Source organism: Equus przewalskii, chromosome 13 (genome assembly GCF_037783145.1).
Source record: "Equus przewalskii isolate Varuska chromosome 13, EquPr2, whole genome shotgun sequence".
NCBI classification, from domain to species: domain Eukaryota; kingdom Metazoa; phylum Chordata; class Mammalia; order Perissodactyla; family Equidae; genus Equus; species Equus przewalskii.
In genome coordinates this window covers 69,729,667-69,749,476 of record NC_091843.1, presented here as the reverse complement: position 1 = coordinate 69,749,476, position 19,810 = coordinate 69,729,667, and the positions used below count along the sequence as shown (strand labels likewise).

The window sequence follows — 19,810 nt, the reverse complement described above, 5'->3', positions numbered from 1 at the left end:
TTGGACAGATTTTATAGACCATAAAAAGAACAAATAGGCAGTGCAAGTTTAGCGGAAAGTTCTTGTGCTGTCATTTATTTGTAGTCTAAAAGCTGTTCACCCCTCAGTGATCTTGGCCCAGTTTTTATTTCCTTGCTTTCTGCTTGCTGTGAATCTGATTTATAAAGAAAAAAAAAATGATGCAATATGTGTCCTTTTTTAAGCTGTCAAGTGTTGTGAGAGTCGGGAATCTGAGGGAGCTGTGACGTGTGGTGGGAGGAAAACGGCACCATGTCTGGGCTTCACACTCGCTGTTTCCGGTGTAGCCAGGACAAGGCCTTGGGGTCCCTTGGTCTTGATTTTCCCATCTATAAAGTGGTTTTAATGTCTTTGGGGGTTGTTGATTGGTTTTTTGTTTTCATTTTTGCTTTTTTTTGAGTAAAAATAGTTGAAAATGACTTGATCTACTTTGGAGAACGGAATTCTATAATATCAAGCTGCTTTTGTCAACTTTGGAATGAGCAGGTCTAAAGTAGGCCTAACACATGAAGATGTTTGCGTGATTTTTTAAAGTGCGGTTTAGTGATAGCTGTAAATCCATAGCTCTAAAATATTAAAATATTTTAATCTTCTCTTTTACTCAGGTTAAAGTGAATAGACTACAACATTTTTCCCTTTTGGTCTTTGAAATTTAAAAATGGTGGAGGAGGTGTCTTGAAAGGTTATCATCTCCTTCCCTTTTCTTCCCAACTGAAGCCAGAAACAGAGACTACAGGCCATTTAATTTGAATTTAAATGCACTCTACTACTGGAAAGATTACAGTATCTTTCTAAGATGATATTAGGGTTAGCTTTAAGTCTGCATCAGATGAGGTCCTAAATCTTGATATTATCCTGAAGTTTGTTATGCCCACATCTTGAAATAATTATATATTTAATAATATTTTACCAACTCTGATCTCTCCCCCACCCCAGGATACGAATTATGTATTTTATGCCTGGAAAAGATCACAAAGTTCATTTTAGAACAAGCTTCTCCTTTCTCATATGAGAAACTGAAGACTTGAAGAGATGGAGACTTCCTCCATAGTTCAGAGACCTATAAAGAATGTTTAAGTAACACAGATATATGTTATACTTCATTTCTATAAAATTTGGGGTGGATGATAAAGTATTTTTCTTTTCGATAATTCTGGTGTTCCCACTTTATGAAACAGAATATTAAACTGATTGACACACGACTGACCTAGTATTGGCAACTCTTGTGTTTTTTGTGCTTTGAGAGGTTTCATAAATTTCCATGTGAGAAGCTAATGGCAAAACATCATTGAAAATTGACTTGAAATAGTAGGGCAGTATACTTGGTTTTTCATTACTTCATTTTAGCTTTGCTTAAATCAGCAAGTTTATATGAATTGATGATTTAAGGGAAAAGGTAGTTTATGTATACTCTAAGAATTCTGTGTCCTATAATTCTCTTGTTCTGTTTCTGAAAAAACATAGTTGGTGGACTCATCTGTCTCTACGGCTTGATTTCAGTGCTGTCTGCTTTTTACTGGTGAACAGCTGGGGAGCTGGGATCCTGGGGAGATGGAGGTTAAGGGAGAAGTGAATACATAGCTTGGTCACATAAATCACTTTATTTTTTAAGAGAACATTTATACTCTGTAGAAACCAGTCTGTGTCAGTTTATATACGATTTGTTTATAACATTTCTTGGGAAATGCAGAATAACTTAGTACCTGCCTTTTTCCCTGTAGTCTTACCCTATGGCCATAGGGTAAAGGTGTTTTAACTAATCATCCTCTAAATTAGGAGTTTCCCCCTACCCAGGCGTGGCAGCTTTAATCCTGGTTTGGTGCACATTGTCTTCCAAAGCAAATGACTTATGCAGTTTTCAAGGTCAAAATGAAGTTTGCATCTTTGGGTTGGCCTTAGAGCAAAGGAATCTTTCTCAAAAATCTATACACGATGGCAAAGTTCATAAAATACTTCACTTACCATTCGCTTGTCATTTTAACCTAAGAATGCTGGACTAGACTCATATTCACTCACAGTGGCCCATGCTTTAAGGTTTTAAGTTAATTGACGGCATGCACTTTCTCTCCCACTAGCTGAATTTGTGAGAGCACAAGACACCCAGATTTCTGAACGCCTTCTTAAAATAGGAGTATATGAAATAGAACACACAGTCCCAAGAGGAGAATGTCATTTTCCCATGTAGCTCAGGAAGTTATGAAGCGTGTAAAAAATGTCTGGTCTTATCTCCCTTCCCATAGGTGACTGCCAACAGCCAGCCCAATGTCGAATCCAGAAATGTACCACGGACTTTGTGTCCCTGACTTCACACCTGAACTCTGCCATTGACGGCTTTGACTCTGAGTTTTGCAAGGCCCTGCGTGCCTATGCTGGCTGCACCCAGCGAACTTCAAAAGCCTGCCGTGGCAACCTGGTATACCATTCTGCTGTGTTGGGTATCAGTGACCTCATGAGCCAGAGGAACTGTTCCAAGGATGGACCCACATCCTCTACCAACCCCGAAGTGACCCACGATCCTTGTAACTATCACAGCCACACAGGAGCCAGAGAACACAGGGGAGGGGACCAGACCCCTCCCAATTACCTTTTTTGTGGCTTGTTTGGAGATCCTCACCTTAGAACTTTCAAGGATCACTTCCAGACGTGCAAAGTGGAAGGGGCCTGGCCACTCATAGACAATAACTATCTTTCAGTTCAAGTGACGAATGTCCCCGTGGTCTCTGGATCCAGTGCCACTGCTACAAATAAGGCAAGTATAGTCTTTTCCTTCTTCTTACTTATAACTTTCAGGTGTTTGATTCTTCAGACAACTTTTGAAGTGTGTTACAAAAGCCCTGGTTTAAGAGGAACTTTTTTTTGGTGTTCTTGGCAAGCAGTTAACAGGGTTGATGAAGGATTAAATGAAAATTATTTAGTAAGGAATTTCTCTCTGGAATTCTAGAGCTTATGTAAAATGGGGGTCGAAATGTAAGTAGACAATGATATGAAAAATAAAAAGTAAATAGTGAAATTGAGTTCTCTAGGGGAAAGGCAGGCCTTGTTTAATGAAAAAAATGTGTGCTTTTTTTCAGTGGTGTCTTTTTTGAGTGCGTATATATGTGACTCCTCTTGAAGAAAGCCACATTCAGATTTATCAGATGGCTGCAGTGGGTGTTCTGAGTAAAGAAAGCTGTGAAGCCTGGGGCAGTAACCCATCAGGAAGCATGTTTTCTTGGAAATTTGGAAGCTATAGTAAAATGTAGTGGCTGTAAGCTAGCTTCCCAATGGCAAACCCACAGTGATGTTTTAGTTACTAAACCAGGGGTGACCAAGGAAGTGAAGAATCGGACATTGCAGAGCAGTGATGTATAACCCCCATGTAATCTCAAGATAACAATTTAAGTCAGAACCTGGGGGAAAAGCTGACAGAGTTAAGTTAAGCTAACCCTACATAGCTGCCAGCGTCTGTGGCTCTTGTTTGGTTGGTTGGTTGGTTTTAAAGAAACTAATGCTGAATGGAGATCCTCTAAGCCAGCTTGAAGGTGCCAGTGTCTTCGTGCAAGTAGATGGAGAGGAGCTGTGAACTGGGTTTCCAGTTGCCAGTCAGCGCTGATTCAGGCGTTAGTGAATACAGAGGTCAAAAAAGGGTTTTCCACAAAAATCGTGTCCCGGGTAACCGGCTCTTTCCTTGTCTCCCACACCACAGAATCACACATACAGGCGATCTCATCTGCTTAATTTTCCTTATTTTATCTGTTCATAAATTGGTTTAAACTGAAATATAATTGACAAGGATCAAGCTTTTGTAATACTTCTGACTGTTCTTTTGATTCCGGGACACCCTCCCTTGCCTCCAAACATGTGTGGTGTATTTTGTAAGTGAATTTAAATTATTTTGCTTGGCATTTTGTGGAGGGAATTTTACAACACCTCCGGAGATTTCTGGAGACACCCAGGGGTGTGACAAATCTAAGATTAGAAGTCGTCACTGTGAACAAAGAGGACTGTTACATTGGTCTAGACATCTTAGGGGAAACTCAAAAATGTTTACACTTCAACTCCCAATGTAAGCCCCAGCTTGCCTTTCCGAGTCCTACATCTCAAACTTTTCTTCCTCTGCTTTTTATAAGTATGCAAAGAATTTCTCCTGTCTGTATATTAAAATATAGATTTGCTGTGAATTATGATATACGGTTATACAATTAGGAAGTTGTAAGACAAACTATGGCCCAAAGTCCATCATTGCTGCAGTCATAGGACTTAAAACCTGGGAATAGTCTGGGAAAACAACCCTGAAAACTCAACAAGGCGGTTCCATTGGGAATGGAGAAAATCCTCATCGATGACGCAGATAATTGAGGGCTTGCAAGGGTAGCCTACAAATTCCACTGTTGAGATTGGTAAGTGCTGTGTACATGGGAAAATAGTGGTTCTTTTCACAAGCCTAAAGTTCTGTTTTTCATGTCTTCCATCCAACCACATGTCACTCTGTTTGTCATTCAGCCTTTCAAAATTCTATACTTTCTACAATGATGGTGAAAATATTTGGGGACAACCAGTTACTTTATGAGTATTAATATATAAATGGAACACTTGACAATGAAGTAGTTTAGGTCATTCCATTTCACTTGTGGTTGAATCTGTCATAGTTTTTAGCAAATAAATGAATGAAAAGAACGACTTTGTTTTCCCCCTCAGTGTGGAAGGGATCAAAGGTTTCACCCATTTCACAAAGGAGTGGGGAAAGTTGTCCTCTGACATAAATTCAAGCAGACGATGAGAATGCTTGGTCTTTAATTGCACTGTTGGAAAGTACGTCCCCACATCTGGTGACCATGCTGTTCAGCAACAAATTACTCTACGGCTTCACAACCTCTAGTAGTTGTTTTTTCCTTCTTCTTTTTGTGACTCCCTCCAAAGCCCCTAAAGCATCTGGAAGGTTACTTTTGAGGGCCTATCTCAGTGCTGATATGACCTGTGCTGGTGACACCAAGCACAGGCCTAACACTGTGCAGTGAAGTTTCCTTCTACTCAGGGCCAAAATAAAACCTTTAAAAAAGTCTAAGCAATGAAAAAATGATGGTAATAAAAATAAAAACAATATGAGGCACAAAATATGTATGAAATAAGTTCCAAAAAAGGTGTGATTTTTTTCTTGATGTCTACTGCAATACTTTAAAAAAAAAAAAAAGCAAAACCTTTCAGAGTTTTTTTGCACGAGTCCTGGCTTTAATGAGACCTTTTATATACAGAGCCGAGCTATTGGCTAACCCTGCATTACCCGTTGCAGATACTGGATCATCCTTGTGATGAAGCATTTTTTAATGACCCATCTGCTCGATGTCACTAGATTTAAAGACTGACCAATGATATAATAGAGGCTGGCCAACTGTGATACTGAAATTGTATTTAAGCATTCATTCATATCTCTGCCTTCGGCAATGAGCCTAAAGGACTAGACCTGAGTGTTTTGCTCAGTGAGGTCCCTAAGACAGCAACTCAGTCCTGGGAGCTTGGCTTCTTGATCAAGCCGTCTTCAAGCCTGTCGTTCCGAGTCTGCCTGCCCCTAAGTACTAGCGTTTCCCTCGTCACAAAAAGACAGCCTGGGAAAAAGTTCTAAACAACAGAATGAAAGAAAATGAAGGCATCTGTGCTCACAGGGCCATTTATTAGCTGAGCCTTTTCCTTTTTCCACATGGCCAGCCATGAGTTTAGGGCACCGAGGCCTGCATTGCTGGACCATGTGGCTTCATCTCCCCTGTCTACTTCCTCTCCCCCTGGGGAGCACAGAGTGGTTTTCCAGTTGGTCATGGTGTATGTGGGTATGCTTTCCCAGGGCCGCTGGGTTTCTGTTATGCCCCCTGCCAGCCTGTCAGGCTCCCTGTCTCTGGAGGAGTCTGCAGGGTTGGCCACTTTGCCAGGTAGGTCTGCTCCTAAATGGGAGGCCAGGGCTGGTTTTTCATCTCTCCACCCCAGGAGCCGCAGGGGTTTCTGGCCCACCTACACACCTCGCTGAGATCCACATCAGCCCTGGGCCATCTTCCCCACCTTTGGTTGTGAGAGGCAGCTTCGGGCCTGCAGGCAGTGGGGCAGAGGGATGAGAGGGGCGGGCTTAGAACTGGCAGAGCTGACTACGCAGGGAAGAAGAGCAGCTTTTGTCTGGGGAGGAGGACACGGCCCCACACTATGGAGGCTCCAGAGAGGACACGTCAGTAGCTCTCCTGGGCCTCACACAGATAAAGAAACCAGATCATCTGTGGGAATGCTTGACTTCTGAACCTTCTTTTCCACATTCTCTTTGCCAGCCCCTCCGTCTCAACTCCTGTTTACTTTATTCTCTGTGTCCGTGGATCTCTGTTTAAGAGGACTCAGTAAGGGTTTGTATATGCCATAATTACAGAAGGTGATTCCGGTCATAAATTATTTTATGAAAGGATTCTGCACTTTACAAATGTATTCCTAGTAGCATATATTAAAATCGCCAGTCTCTCAGGTGTATTTAAAATGATTCCATTTCCAGAAAATGTCAGGAATGTATTTGTTGCACACCTAAACAATAGCAATATTTTTTTTTTAAAGATTTTATTTTTTCCTTTTTCTCCCCAAAGCCCCCCGGTACATAGTTGTACATTCTTCGTTGTGGGTCCTTCTAGTTGTGGCATGTGGGACGCTGCCTCAGCGTGGTTTGATGAGCAGTGCCATGTCCGCGCCCAGGATTCGAACCAATGAAACACTGGGCCGCCTGCAGCGGAGCGCGCAAACTTAACCACTCAGCCACGGGGCCAGCCCCACAATAGCAATATTTTTAAAATTATTCTTTACAAGTAATTTGAATACCTTTGCATTATTTTTCCTTTTGTTTTAATGTAATTGTGTCCTTTTCCATCACTCTAACTTTCTTACCTTATTCTCAGCTTCAGTGAAACAGAATTGTAAGGAGGAGGGGAGAGTGGGGATGACAGCAAGTCCTTTTGTAGATTTTCTGCCTCAGATTTTTCCATGCTTCACCCTTTAGTGAGAGAAGGCGGTTTAGCTTAAGGCAGTTTGCATTTGGGAAGGAGATGTGTTCTTTGTGCTTGACAAGCCAGATGACTGTCGGCCAGGTGAGGGGGCACTCTCAGGTGCCTCAGTGGTTCTTGCTGCTGCCATGGGCCGTCAACTCCTGGTAACCCCACGGGCAGTAGCACTCAGCGCCTGTCCAAAGCATGAAGAGGCCCTGCTCATCAGGTATCTATATAGTTTTTAAAGCCCATAATTATCCTAATTCTCAAACTCTAGCTCCTTCCTGGGAAATTCCTAAAAACTTCTATGGGTGGATGAGACTAGAGATATAGAGAGACTTAGTTCATTTGGTTCTTTCTTGCTTACTGTATTCCTCAAACTCTATAACCCAGGGTCCCTCGTGATGAAACACTGTTTGCGATAGGCTGCTGGAGCATGAGTTGGGTAGTCCTCCTTTCTGATGTCACCTAGCATGTAACTGTTGTTCCAGACAGAATATGGGCATGTAAACCAGTGTTCTCGATCATTTTCTGGTCTCAAAATAAGAGCCAGGTGTGCCTGCATTGCAGAAGCTTTCACCTGCCATTTTAAGCATCTCTCTGCATCAAGGTTTGGAAGTCTGACCTCTCTTGACCCCAGACCTAGTGCATTTGTTTTGTAGCCAAGTTTTTGTAGCCCGTTATGTTTCTAGTGTCTTTACAGAGAAACTGGGAGCTGCACGGTGGACTGAGAAAGATGCTCATCCTCCCATCAGCAGGGTTGTGTTTGGAATATCTGGACACCATTCTTGCATGCAGTGGTGTTATGGAAGGGACACAGTATTTTCTTTAAACATACAGGGCCTTTTCCTTCCAGAGATTCTTTGAGGATTGTAACTAATCCTTAAAATCTGAGACTGGTCTTTATATTGTTGTGATCATCTGTGTTGCAGATAATTCTTGCCATCTCTCTAAGATCTGCTTCTTGTGATGGTCCTTCTTGTTTTGCAAAAATGCTGAAAAGTTATGACTGGTTGAAGCATACTGGGGAACAGAATAGGAGAGAGGTTTGTAGTTACAGCTCCCTGCTCAGTGTAATCATTTCTCTGATAAAATGTATAATTAACTTGGTGCTACATTTGAACCACCAAGCATTAAAGGGCCTACTGTGTGAGGGAGATGCAGAGGTGAAGGCAATCTCTGCCTCAGTCTAAGCCTGTAACTAAGATTTGCAGCAGTCAGTGGGGAATTGTGGAGATTGTGTGTAAAACCAGCCATTTTTAGGGGCCAGCCCGTGGCGCAGTGGTTAAGTTTGCACTTTCCGCTTTGGGGGCCTGGGGTTCCCCGGTTCAGATCCCGGGTGCGGACGTGGCACTGCTTAGCAAGCCATGCTGTCGTAGGTGTCCCACATATAAGTAGAGGAAGATCCACATGGATGTTAGCTCAGGGCCAGTCTTCCTCAGCAAAAAGAGGAGGATTGGCAGCAGATGTTAGCTCAGGGCTAATCTTCCTCAAAAAAAAAAACCAAGCCATTTTTAGGGTTTCTTTTTAGAACATTGGTGGCCTGCATTCATAAGCTGGTTCCAAGTGCTGCTACTTAGCAAGTTGTCCCAGGTGTCAGGAAGGGCCAGGAGAGTGGGCCAGGGGATGGACTGCAGGTACCCAGGGACACCCCTCCCCCTGGTATTTGGCACAGTCTCCCTTTCCACCTCGCATAGGCAAGGTGGCCCCCACCTGCACCCTCACTTCCTCACTCCCGTATGACCTAGCAGGGTCTGGAACCCTGGCTGCTACTTTTGAGTGGTTGTTGGACTTTGATTTAATATCAAAAGGCTCTCTAGAATTTGACTATCAGAGTTTCATCTCATCTTTAAAACACATGAAAGCATGTCTTAGATATCCTTATCCCCCCTGAATTTGTTTATTGTAGAAATAATATTGAAACATTAAAGAATAGTTTTTAGAAGAGCAGAAAAAATCTATAGTTTCAGGTGGTGGTGTTCTCATTTGTCCTTTTCTGTTTCCTGCATAGCTCTTGTTTGTACTGGATTATAAGGTCTTAGGCCCAGGAACTACTCACCGTTGCTTCATATAGTTTCAGCAAATTGCCTGGAGGTGAAAGGATTTCCGAATGGATGTGGGGAAAGAAAGCAGAAGGAGAAATTATTAGCTGTATGATGTATCTAAAAGTGTGACAGATCATTTTGTAAGACGAATGGGCCTACCTTGGTTACTCTTTGTGCTGTACTTTCCAAACACAGTACCCCTTATATGGTCTGTGCACATTCAGATACTCTGGGAAATGAGTCTTTTACCATCTTCCTTTCTATTCTCTGGAGTAAAGAGACAGAAGATGATATTAGAAACCGTCTAAAACTGTATAAAGTTTGTATCTGCATATCTTCTAAGTCCTGCGTTTTGAATCTCCCTAACTGTGCCACTCCCTCTGTCCCAGGTGTGGTTTGGAAGGAGGAGGGGACCTCCACATCCCCCATTCGTAAGTGCAGTTAACCCAGCACCTGCCCAAGCCAGGCGGGATTCCATGCGAGTGCTGTGGGCCTCTGCTGCTTTAAAACAAATCTGCACTCCTCCATACTTTAAACCAGAGGCACGAGGCCAAGTCTGATACACAGTGGAGAGTTAGAACTTGTTTTCCTGTCACGTTTCCAAATGTCTCTCTCCACCCGGTTACATTTTCTTTGAGTCAACATTTTGAGAGGAAGGGGCGAGAAGGAAACATTGGGTAGTTGGTACTTTACTTGTTGGCTTCAATTAATGCTAACCAAACAATTGCTGCCTGTGCAGAATGTGGCATGTGAAAAGGGTTACCTACAGTGTTGAACGATGAAAAATGCTCCCTTACCCATTTCGCCTTTATTTGTTTTGACCGCAGTAGAACTTGCTCTTCCACTGTTTTGCATTTTGTGTTCTCGTGGGTGGGGTAACTCAAGGACTGTTGGAACTGCTCAACTTGTCACTAAGTGATAACTAACAGGAGCAACAACACTCCTCCGACATAGATAATTTAACTGGACAGCCTTGCAGTGAAAACCTGGCGATGTTGGGTCCAGAAAGAACTTTAGGTCTATGGAGAAAGGAGTTCTTCATGTCCCATTTTGTTGGTTATTTTACGAGTTGGAGCCAAAAGAACTTTGGCTAATTCTGGTGGGGTTCTTCCAGTGTTAGAACGTCGCTTGTGTACTGTGGAGGGAACTGATATGACAGCATTTGAACACTAACTTCTCATCTGCTCTGCACGTGCTCCTGAAATGGAGGTCAGGGTTTAATCTTTCCAGTTCAAGGTGTGTGTGAGTATGCACGTACGTACACGCATGTGCTTGTGTGGTGTTGCTGTCTTCCCACCTCCCTGCCTCAGGAAAATGAAGACAGAAGGATATTGTTTTGGAGCATTCCAGTTAACTGGCTTCGTGAAATATGTGTTCACCACCTCTAACCACCTCATTCCTGAGTGGGCTTTTTTTTTCCTTCAGTAGCCCTGGGGACTTGAAATTGAACCTAGAAGTGACAGAGTGTGAGTGTATTGTGAAAGACATGCAAGCCTTTTCACTTTTTAAATCACCTCCGAAAACTGAAAAATGATCAAAGAGGCTGTGATTGCCTAATTCCCATGGGTTTGGGGAACAGCTGTGCTAAGCCTGGGCCCAGATCATTTGCCCCAGGTCCTGCTAGGGCCTCTGGATCTCTAGCCCTGCCCCCTCCGGCCATGAGGAGGGAGATCACTGAAGGCAAGACCTGCCAGTGCAGATTCCTGCCCCTAGAGTTCCTGCCTCCGGCCCTGGCTCTCATCTTTCACAATATTTTTAGGCTCCGGTCTGAAGCACAGTGGCATCCTAGGTTGGTAATGCTGTCCAGACAGGCCTGACTTCATGGTGAGTTCCTGTCTTTGCTGGCCTCCTCATAATGCATAGTCTGAACCCAACAAACAGACAAGAAGTTCCCTGTGCAGTTCTCGGAGTGGCTAAGCCTTTAAGGACTGGCGGCCTTTCCTCCTCACACTCAGCACAGCGTTCCTCTGGTCTGTACAAGGAAGCTGGCCAACTTCCCTGTCTCTGAGCCTATTTATACTTGCAGCCTTCCTAGTTGTAAGTGTACAGAAATTACTCTTTGGCAGTCAGCATTTTTGTGCCTGTCCCTTTTATGTGTCATCCCTGGGCCTGCTTCCCTTTCACTCTTGCATGCTCTTTCCAGCCAGTGAGCCTCATGCTTCTCCCCGGACCACCCTAGCAGCCTCAGCTGTGGGTGTCCTTCCCCTCTGGTTTGGTTTCTTCTTTCTGCGTCTGCTGCCAAGTACCCCTGCAGCAGCCAAGGCAGCCCCTGTTCCTGCATGTATTACCTAGGGCAACACTGAAGAATAAATAAGGCTGATCCATTCCATTTCTCTGGGATCCTGTAAGTGCTCCTAGAACAGATCCCTGTGGAAAAAACTGGAGAGTAGAGAAACCTATTTTGATACCTCTTCTGAAGGCAGTAGATTCTTACAGTCTCGTATCAAGCCCTAAAAGGAATCTAGGGCAAGATTTTTAATCTGCCTCCTTCCTCTTAAAGAGATGTACTGTCTTACTGTTAGTATCTTGTCCTAGCCCAATAAAATTATTTAACAAAATACGCTTTTGTAGGTCTTTAAGTTCAGCCTTCCTGTAGGTAGATATTTGATATATAGACTGAGTAGTGATTATAGAATTACATTCCAGTTCATGGAGTTCACACCTTCCTAGCAGATGTTTTTCCCCTTAATTTTTCAGGAAAATTATCAATGACATGAATCATATCCCAGCCCAACATTTTTTCTTAAATATGGTACATATAAATACTCTCGTGGCTTTTTTTATGAAATTGTTCAGACAGAAATTTATTCTAGGCAGAAAATTATTCTAGCTAATATGCTTTTTTTCCCCCTGCTGCACAAAGTGGGGAGAGAGACATGGGTCTCCCCAGCCTTATGTAACCAAAGCCGCGATGGGTAGCTCTGCTCCAGCGTGGTCCGCGCTTCCGGCTTCCGAGAGCCACACTTCCGGGTACACTGGCAGGGCAGGGTTGGGACCAGGGAAGACGCTCCAAGGAAGGTGCCTGCAAGGCCTCGGCTTCTTTTTGGTGCTTCAGAGCTTCCTAGGCTCTGACTTCTCAACATTTAGAAAAACGGACTTTGAGAAGTAAAGATGAAGACTTTCAGAGCTGGAGATAGAGCGTGCGCACGGTTTTCCTCTTTGGAGCATGTGCTCTTGTGGGAGGGGTGCCTGCACTTACCCGTGCAAGAGTAAAAGGGGCGTGAGCACGGTGTTCTCTTATTCTCCCTGAAAGTCGCCTGGTTCTTCAACCTATCATTTCGTCCAGAAGATCTGATGAAATAGATGTATCCGCTAATTATATGAAATAAAAAGTTTTTTAGCTTCCTTTAACACAGGCAGGACTTTAACCAGGTACATAATCAGAATTGAATTTCCCTGTGTTCCAAGATAATTTCTGTGCGTATTTCAGTTTGGTTTGCTGGTCCAGTGTTACAAGCTGTGAGGTCCTCCATCTAAAAGGCCAGTGCTGGTATTTGAGGATTCCAGTAAGATCCTGCACTTGCAGTGCCAAATGGCCTGATTAAACGCCGATAAATGTTTCTTCCAAAATACAATAAGAACGAATAGTTAAGTGCAGTCCTGGGGGAATTCTGCTGTTTGAAGACCTCTCTGCAGCGCTTTGCAAGGCTGTCCGGACCTGGGAAGCTGTGTCTGCGTGTTGGCAAGGCGGTGCCTGGGTTTTTTTCTTTGTTGACCACCTTGTTTTCATTTAATGTGTTTTCTTTCCTGGTGGAAAGGGGAAGCAGGTGTCTCTAAATTTTGATATTTCACAGCAAACCTTAAATCCTTATTGCCCTTTCCACGTGGAAGGGTTGATTTGTAGCTGTATCTTTCTCTTCCTAATAGCCCTTGTGGGTGGTAAAGATCTCAGAGAGTGAAACATTAAAAATGAATGAGGAGAACTGGAGTAGTTTGTCTGAGGTGGGGGTTGAGAGGGACTGGGTGGGGGAGGTTTAACAAAAGGCATTGATGTTTTAAATGCACAGAAATTCCATCCATCAATAATGAATGGTGTGGCATAGAACAGATGTGCCAAATTGAGTTATTACAGCATATGGATCAGTTCATGGGGAGGGGAGTATGCAGCATAGCTGGTATTTTTAAATTATCTGTTCCAGAGCTTTAAAATACAATTTTGAATATCCTGTTTTTACCCTCTGATAGCTGCTAGTTGGAAATTTGAAATGTTTGGAATTTACAAAAGTTCCAATTAATTTTGAATTTTTTTAAAGTAAGAATTATGAAGAATGAATAAATTTTGTTTTTCTGAAAAGGGAGACAGAATCTGAAAAAGAATTTCTGGCCCTCATGGTTGAGTGCTCTCTCTTTAAGAGCTTGTGTTGTAACTAGTACGAGGAATGATATTGCGTTATAAAACCGAAGTCATGTGAAACTGTTCTCGGTGTTTTCTGCATTTACATGGATTCTATCTGTAGATGCCACTTCAGTACACGCTTAAACTACAGAAGACCACTCAGGAAACTCCTGTCATGCTTTGAGATGGATTCATGGTCCTTAGCATTTTGAATCAAGGGCTAATTCTATCCATGCTCCATGAGAATTATTTCACCCAAAAGAGAAGCAGTGAGAGAAATATCAGCTTCATTGTCTCAGAGAGAAAATCACTCCTAGAAAATTGGACAGACAGGCAAAATCTGTTAGGTAAACTGAAATAATCTGTAAGTGTAGGTACTAGTACAGAGGTCAAGCTCTGCGTTTTCCGTGGTCTTCTAGATTTGTGGGAGTTACTAGTAGTGTCAAGACGTGGCGGAGGACAGTCATTTGCAAGGTGTTGGACTCCTCAGCTGGAATTGGTGAGCTTTATGAAAACAGCAGAGGTTTGGTGAGACGTGGGGAGCGATCTCATCTTCACGGCGACCCTCACTCGCCTTTTCGGAGACTTGTTTGGAATTGGATCTCTCTGCTTTGTTGTCCCAACAAAACTAATTCCTCCTTGTTTTTCCTAAGGTGGATAAAAAAGCACTGAGTTCCTGCAAATAATGCCAAGTTGGTTTAAATTTGAGGTTTGTTAGACTAGAAAGACAAATTGCTTAGCTGTTGTAGAAGAGTTTGTTTAATCTTTGAGTGAACGTTCTGGTTGAAAATGAGGACAGTGATTGTATGAAAAGCCTGTTACTAAGTCTTTTTTAGCCATCTGTATAAACGTTCAACTTTCAGGTGCAGAATTTACTTGAATTAATCTTTTTACTTCCAAGGAATCCTAGCCTGCCTTAAAAAAGCCTTGTCAAACTGTCTTTAGAGCCACCAAATAAATCTATTTTATAGTCCCATTAGATATCTAGCTCCAAATCCCATTCACTCTGGAAAGTCCTATGGTTGGATGCACAACAAATTTCCTGAAATCATCTCTGGTACACCTCCTTAGGGTTGTTAAGAAGGTGTTGAAATGTGAGAAGGCTGGTAGTGAAATTAAATTGTGGCTCAGGATAATTAGGAAGGGAGAAAACCAAGCGCTTTCATAGTACATTGTCTGGCTCTTAGTTGCAGCTGCAAACAACGGATATGAATTTAGCCAGTTGCTACAGTGCAGCTGGTTCAGATCTGGCTTTATAACTGGCTGAAGTAAAATGAAATGGCTGGAAAATTCCAGTCAAGTAACACCAGTGGGAACATGTGGAATTAAATAGTGTGAGCAAATGCTGGCCGCGTTGGGGAAAAAAACTTCAGACATAAACTTGAGGGTGGTGGTGAGGGCTTGTAGAGAGAGGGGCAGGGAGGGGGCAGGGCATTTGCTGGGCTTTTTCACAAGGGTCTATTGTTTTGATTAGTTCCCTTGCAGGAGGTGGATGGTTTCCGTCATCCAGAGTAATTTGTAGAGCCTTTGGCCTGTCTACCTTCCTCCTCGACTGAAGTCACCTGATCTTTTTTTTCTTCTTCAAGAAGAAAGGAAAATAAGCTGTTACCTCAGTTACTGACAATAACACAAATCTCGAAATGTAGTCTTTTTTTTTTCCTTTGGGACAATTTTCCCACCTGTGTGACCCAGAAGGCCCTGACTCTTCGTAGTCAACTTCCTTCCACCACTTGTGCCAGAGATGTTGAGTATGTTGGAGGCAAAGGTGTGTGAAGGTTCAGGGTTTTTGTCGTTCTTCTAGTTAAGGAAAGAAAACGGGTTCACTAAAGGGAAGCTTTTGAATTATCAGTAGTTTTTTCTCCATGAATTGTCTGCTTAATTTGGAGAATTGAGAGTTGGCTGGGGAGGAAATTTCTGAGGAGTTCAAGGGCCATGGTGCTGTTTGGGGAAAACATTTGCTGTAACTAGGTTTAGGGTATTTATTCTCTGCCAGCGCTTGGGAGCTCTGTTTGCCAAGTGACTTCCCTGTCACCGGGATTAGCCAGTCATGTGAAACATTTGATTAAAAGACTTGGAGAAATCTTTCCTGAGGCCCACGATTGGTGGCTGTTGCTGGAGTGGCCCCCTCCTCAACTCTCTGCTTCGACCCTCACTGGTAGTAAGTAAGTCGTAGTGATGACTCATGGGATATGGTTTTATAATCCAACGAAGAATCTTTTTAGAAATCAGAGCTCTGGTAGGTATATTGTTAATTAAGCTCCTTAAAGTTTGTGCAGGAACAAAAGGAATTTTTTTTTTCCTCAGGGCTGTACTATGGCTCATCTGTTTTTGGAGAGAAACAAGATATAAATTATCAGTAAAAATTGCCGATTTTCCAACAGCAACACTGTTCTGTCTTAGGAAAGTAAAGAAAAAAAATTTTCCTGATGCGCATTCCCTGGATTTGTGTTAAAATTTCTTAATACAGAGGACTTTTTATTTTCCCTAACATTGATGCCACTCCTTTGTGAGACAGTAGCAAATGGGCTGAGTTGGAAGATTCTCTCTCTAGCCGTGGCCTCCAGAATGGAGGGGAGCTCTTGCTGCAGAGGGAGACACCGTCTGCTTCCCCTCCCATCGTGTTAAACTTTGTACATGTTCCTTCCCACAGATCACGATCATCTTCAAAGCCCACCGCGAGTGTACAGATCAGAAAGTATACCAAGCTGTGACAGATGACCTGCCAGCTGCCTTTGTGGATGGCAGCACCAGTGGTGGGGACGGCGACACCAAGAGCCTGCGTATCGTGGAGAGGGAGAGTGGCCGCTACGTGGAGATGCACGCCCGCTACATAGGAACCACGGTGTTTGTGCGGCAGCTGGGTCGCTACCTGACCCTCGCCATCCGCATGCCCGAAGACCTGGCCATGTCCTACGAGGAAAGCCAGGACCTGCAGCTGTGTGTGAACGGCTGCCCCCTGGGCGAGCGCATTGATGATGGGCAGGGCCAGGTGTCCGCCATCCTGGGGCACACCCTACCCCGCACCTCCTTGACGCAGGCCTGGCCTGGCTACACACTGGAGACTGCCAACGCTCAATGCCACGAGAAGATGCCAGTGAAGGACATCTATTTCCAGTCCTGTGTCTTTGACCTGCTCACCACTGGTGATGCTAACTTCACCGCCGCAGCCCACAGTGCCTTGGAGGACGTGGAGGCGCTGCACCCAAGAAAGGAACGCTGGCACATTTTCCCAAGCAGCAGCCGTGGGACTCCCCGGGGAGGCAGCCGTTTGTCCGTCAGTCTAGGACTCACATGCTTGATCCTTATTGTGTTTTTGTAGGGGTTGTCTTTTGTTTTGTTTTTTATTTTTTTGTCTATAACAAAATTTTAAAATATATATTGTCATAATATATTGAGTAAAAGAGTATATATGTATATACCATGTATATGACAGGATGTTGGTCCTGGGACACCCACCAGATTGTACATATTGTGCTTGACTGTTTCCATGTACGTTGGATGTAGTGTTCTTTGATTGTATCGATTTTGTTTTGCAGTTTTGTGAAATGTTTTATAATGTCCCTGCCTGGGACCTGTTAGAAAGCACTTTATTTTTTATATATTAAATATTTATGTGTGTACCTGGTTAGTACGTATAGTACATATACACAGACGTCATACACAGCGTCCCATTGGAAGATGACCGGTGACGTTGTTTGTAGCTGTTCTTGGCTGTCCCCTCCTACCCTTTCCCGTTGCTACTGACGTGCCGTGGTGGCAGCTTTCACTGGCACCTCCTGATGGAGCTGCCTCGTTCCTTCAGATGGGGTGGGTCCTTACCCCTGTGCCCTCCCTCGATTTGGAGGGCTAGTTCACTCCCCCTTACAGGTGCTTTGGGCTCTGTTAAACACTGATCTCTAAGGAGCCCTCTCCACTCTAACAGCTGCCACTTCATCAGAGAGTAGGGAGAATATTACTATAGTTCTTATTAACTAGGATTGCTAGATCTGAGCACTTGTGGTATTTTAGGTTGAACTATATGAAACTGCTGTTTTTGTAGGTCAGAAGGGGCCAGTGATGGCAATTTCATAGATAAATACCAGGCATTTTGCTAGTCCCCAGTAAGTAGCTCTTGGTCTTTTTCTCATCACATGTCCCTGTTTAAACTAGTTTTTCCCTCTTTTAACTCTATTCTGCATTGAACAAATAAGACACAAAATCATAAATTTCGTGGTCATGGCTTGCTCTTCTCTCTATAATTTGTGTCATGTTCTTAGCTTTCTCCTCTTTGGCTGTTTGGGCCCAGAAACACACTGTTCCCTGTCCTCACCCCCAGTACGCCCCCCTCAGCCTCACCTTTGACCCCAGGTATGGGGGTTTGTTAGATTCTTCAACCTTGAGGCCCAGAGCCTGTCACAGTTTTCTGCTCTTCCTTCCCCTCCATACCGGAATCTTCATCACAGTCTCTGGCCTGTCTGTATGCACGATGGAAGGGGTTAATGACAGAAAGGCTCCCTGGCCTGACTCAGCGTGCGGCTGACTCTGGGTGCTGGTTAATCCTCACTGAGCCATGTTGCTCGCTCTCTCTGATCAGATTCTCTGCCTCTTATCCTCTGTAGGTGAATATTATTTTGTCAGTTGCTCACGTAACTTGGTGAAATCCCTGTAAAGTAAAATATCTCCTTGCCTCTTCCATCCCATTGTTGGCACCCCGTTGCTAAAGGAAACCATCACCCACAAAAGGCAACGGTAACTGAGAAAGTGACCTCCAGGATAGGTAGGTTTATATTGTTCTATCTAAAATGTAAATGTTTGGTTCCCAGAAGAAGTGATCCAGTTTGTACTTTACCTTAATCAAGTTTACGTAAATGCGAACAAAAGTTAATGAACTTTCGATAACATAGTAATTTGACTACCATAGTTGTCAAAATTGTGCTTAGTTTTAGTTGGCCAGAATTTCTTCCTTTTGTCTTGTGCCATTGATTAGTGGTGCTGCCAGAGGCCCAAACTGGCGGGAAAAGAGGATGTCGTTTTGTGAAGTTCAATGTCTTAGTGAATTGATCCGTCATCCAGTCACAGGATGGAGCTGTGGGTTCATGTAGAGGTGGCAAACCCCTCTACCTCCTGGTATATAAGAGAAGAATCTTGGCCCGTCTGGGAAAATCATGATGGCATCTTGCTTCTTATTCGACAGAGATGCAACACCAGAGAGTTGAAACCTAAACCTGTTATCCTTTCTCAAAACTGGACTAGGAGCCTGCCTGCCATCAGCTCTGAACTGCGGCTGCTTTTCTTCTATGGAACCACGTGCCGGGTTCAGAAGCTATAGTTAGTTAGCAATTTCGTTATGTAATTAAGTAGAACGAAGGAGGAAAAATATTTAGGGTACTTCTAACCACTATTTTTGTGCAAATAGTATAAAAGTGAACTAAAAACAATAGTAGAAATTTCTACCGTATCTGGATTTAGAGTGTATATAATTAATATACCTTTGTCCTTTTCAGGGAGAGCAAAACAACCACCACTACTAATAGTTGGGAAGAGAAAATTGGGTGGTTTTGCCATAACATTTAGCTAGGAAGGATGCTTAAAAGCATCCTATGTCACTAGTATTAGTACCAGTGTATTTAGCTATTCTCCTGTTATGGTCAGTGTCCCTGTACAACATTTACAGTCCCCACAGATAACTGTTTCAGAAATACAGGTATTTCTTTAGAGAAGGGCCAGGTTTGTTTTCTCCTGTTTCTTTTCTAGGGAAAATGCTACTTGCACATGTTTGTTCTTGAAATCTTCCTTAATCAGAAGAGTTTTGGGTAGTATCAACACATGGATAGGCTGTAGCTGTTCAGAGGTCTCCCAGGGGAGCTTAAAACTTTGGGGAAAACACTGGTTTTCACAGATGCTCCACATGGCTGTCTTTAAAAGACTCAGAACATTTTTTTGTCCTTTGTTATGCTTGGAACCCTGTCCCCCCCTGCCCCACCCTGCCGTGTGTCGAGTCTTTGCAAAGAAACCTTTAGATGTGGCTCATAGGTATATGAATAAGTATCTGTGTAAAACAGTGAGTGTGTAGTGTGTAAATACTTTAAATTATTATGCTAGAAAAATAAAGTTACCTACCATGCTGTGGAATGTTTGTTCTGTGATTATAGTGACACCTGCTGGAAGAGCTGGGAAACACAGGAGCAGAAGAAAGTGAGGGCATGTTCGTGCAAAGTCCTTTATGGCTACTGACAAGAAGTAGCACCACCTGCCCGCAGACTCACTGATTTTCTAAACTATATCACTACTATACTTTTTCCTTTTTAAATTGTAAGCAATTGCAAATAAGTGTCTGTGAGACGGGTCCACTGGTATTATCCCAAAGGTCTGTCTTTGGTAATAGCTTCAGTCCCGTGCAGACGTGGGGCCTGCACTTTGGTTTTTTGGGCCACATGGGTTGCAGCAACTTG

At 43.3% G+C, this 19,810-nt stretch overlaps 1 protein-coding gene across 3 annotated transcripts in view; it reads left to right on the top strand.

Moving 5' to 3' along the window:
- RGMB (repulsive guidance molecule BMP co-receptor b) overlaps window positions 1–19,490 on the top strand; it is a 28,099-nt gene extending 8,609 nt beyond the window's left edge. For all 3 annotated transcript variants that reach the window (XM_070569605.1, XM_070569606.1, XM_070569604.1), the window contains 2 exons: window positions 2,259–2,767; window positions 16,030–19,490. In XM_070569605.1, the coding sequence (XP_070425706.1) occupies window positions 2,259–2,767; window positions 16,030–16,698 (1,178 nt within the window). In that variant the 3' untranslated portion in view covers window positions 16,699–19,490. The remainder of the gene's footprint in view (window positions 1–2,258; window positions 2,768–16,029) is intronic.
- The last annotated feature ends 320 nt before the right edge of the window (window positions 19,491–19,810 follow it).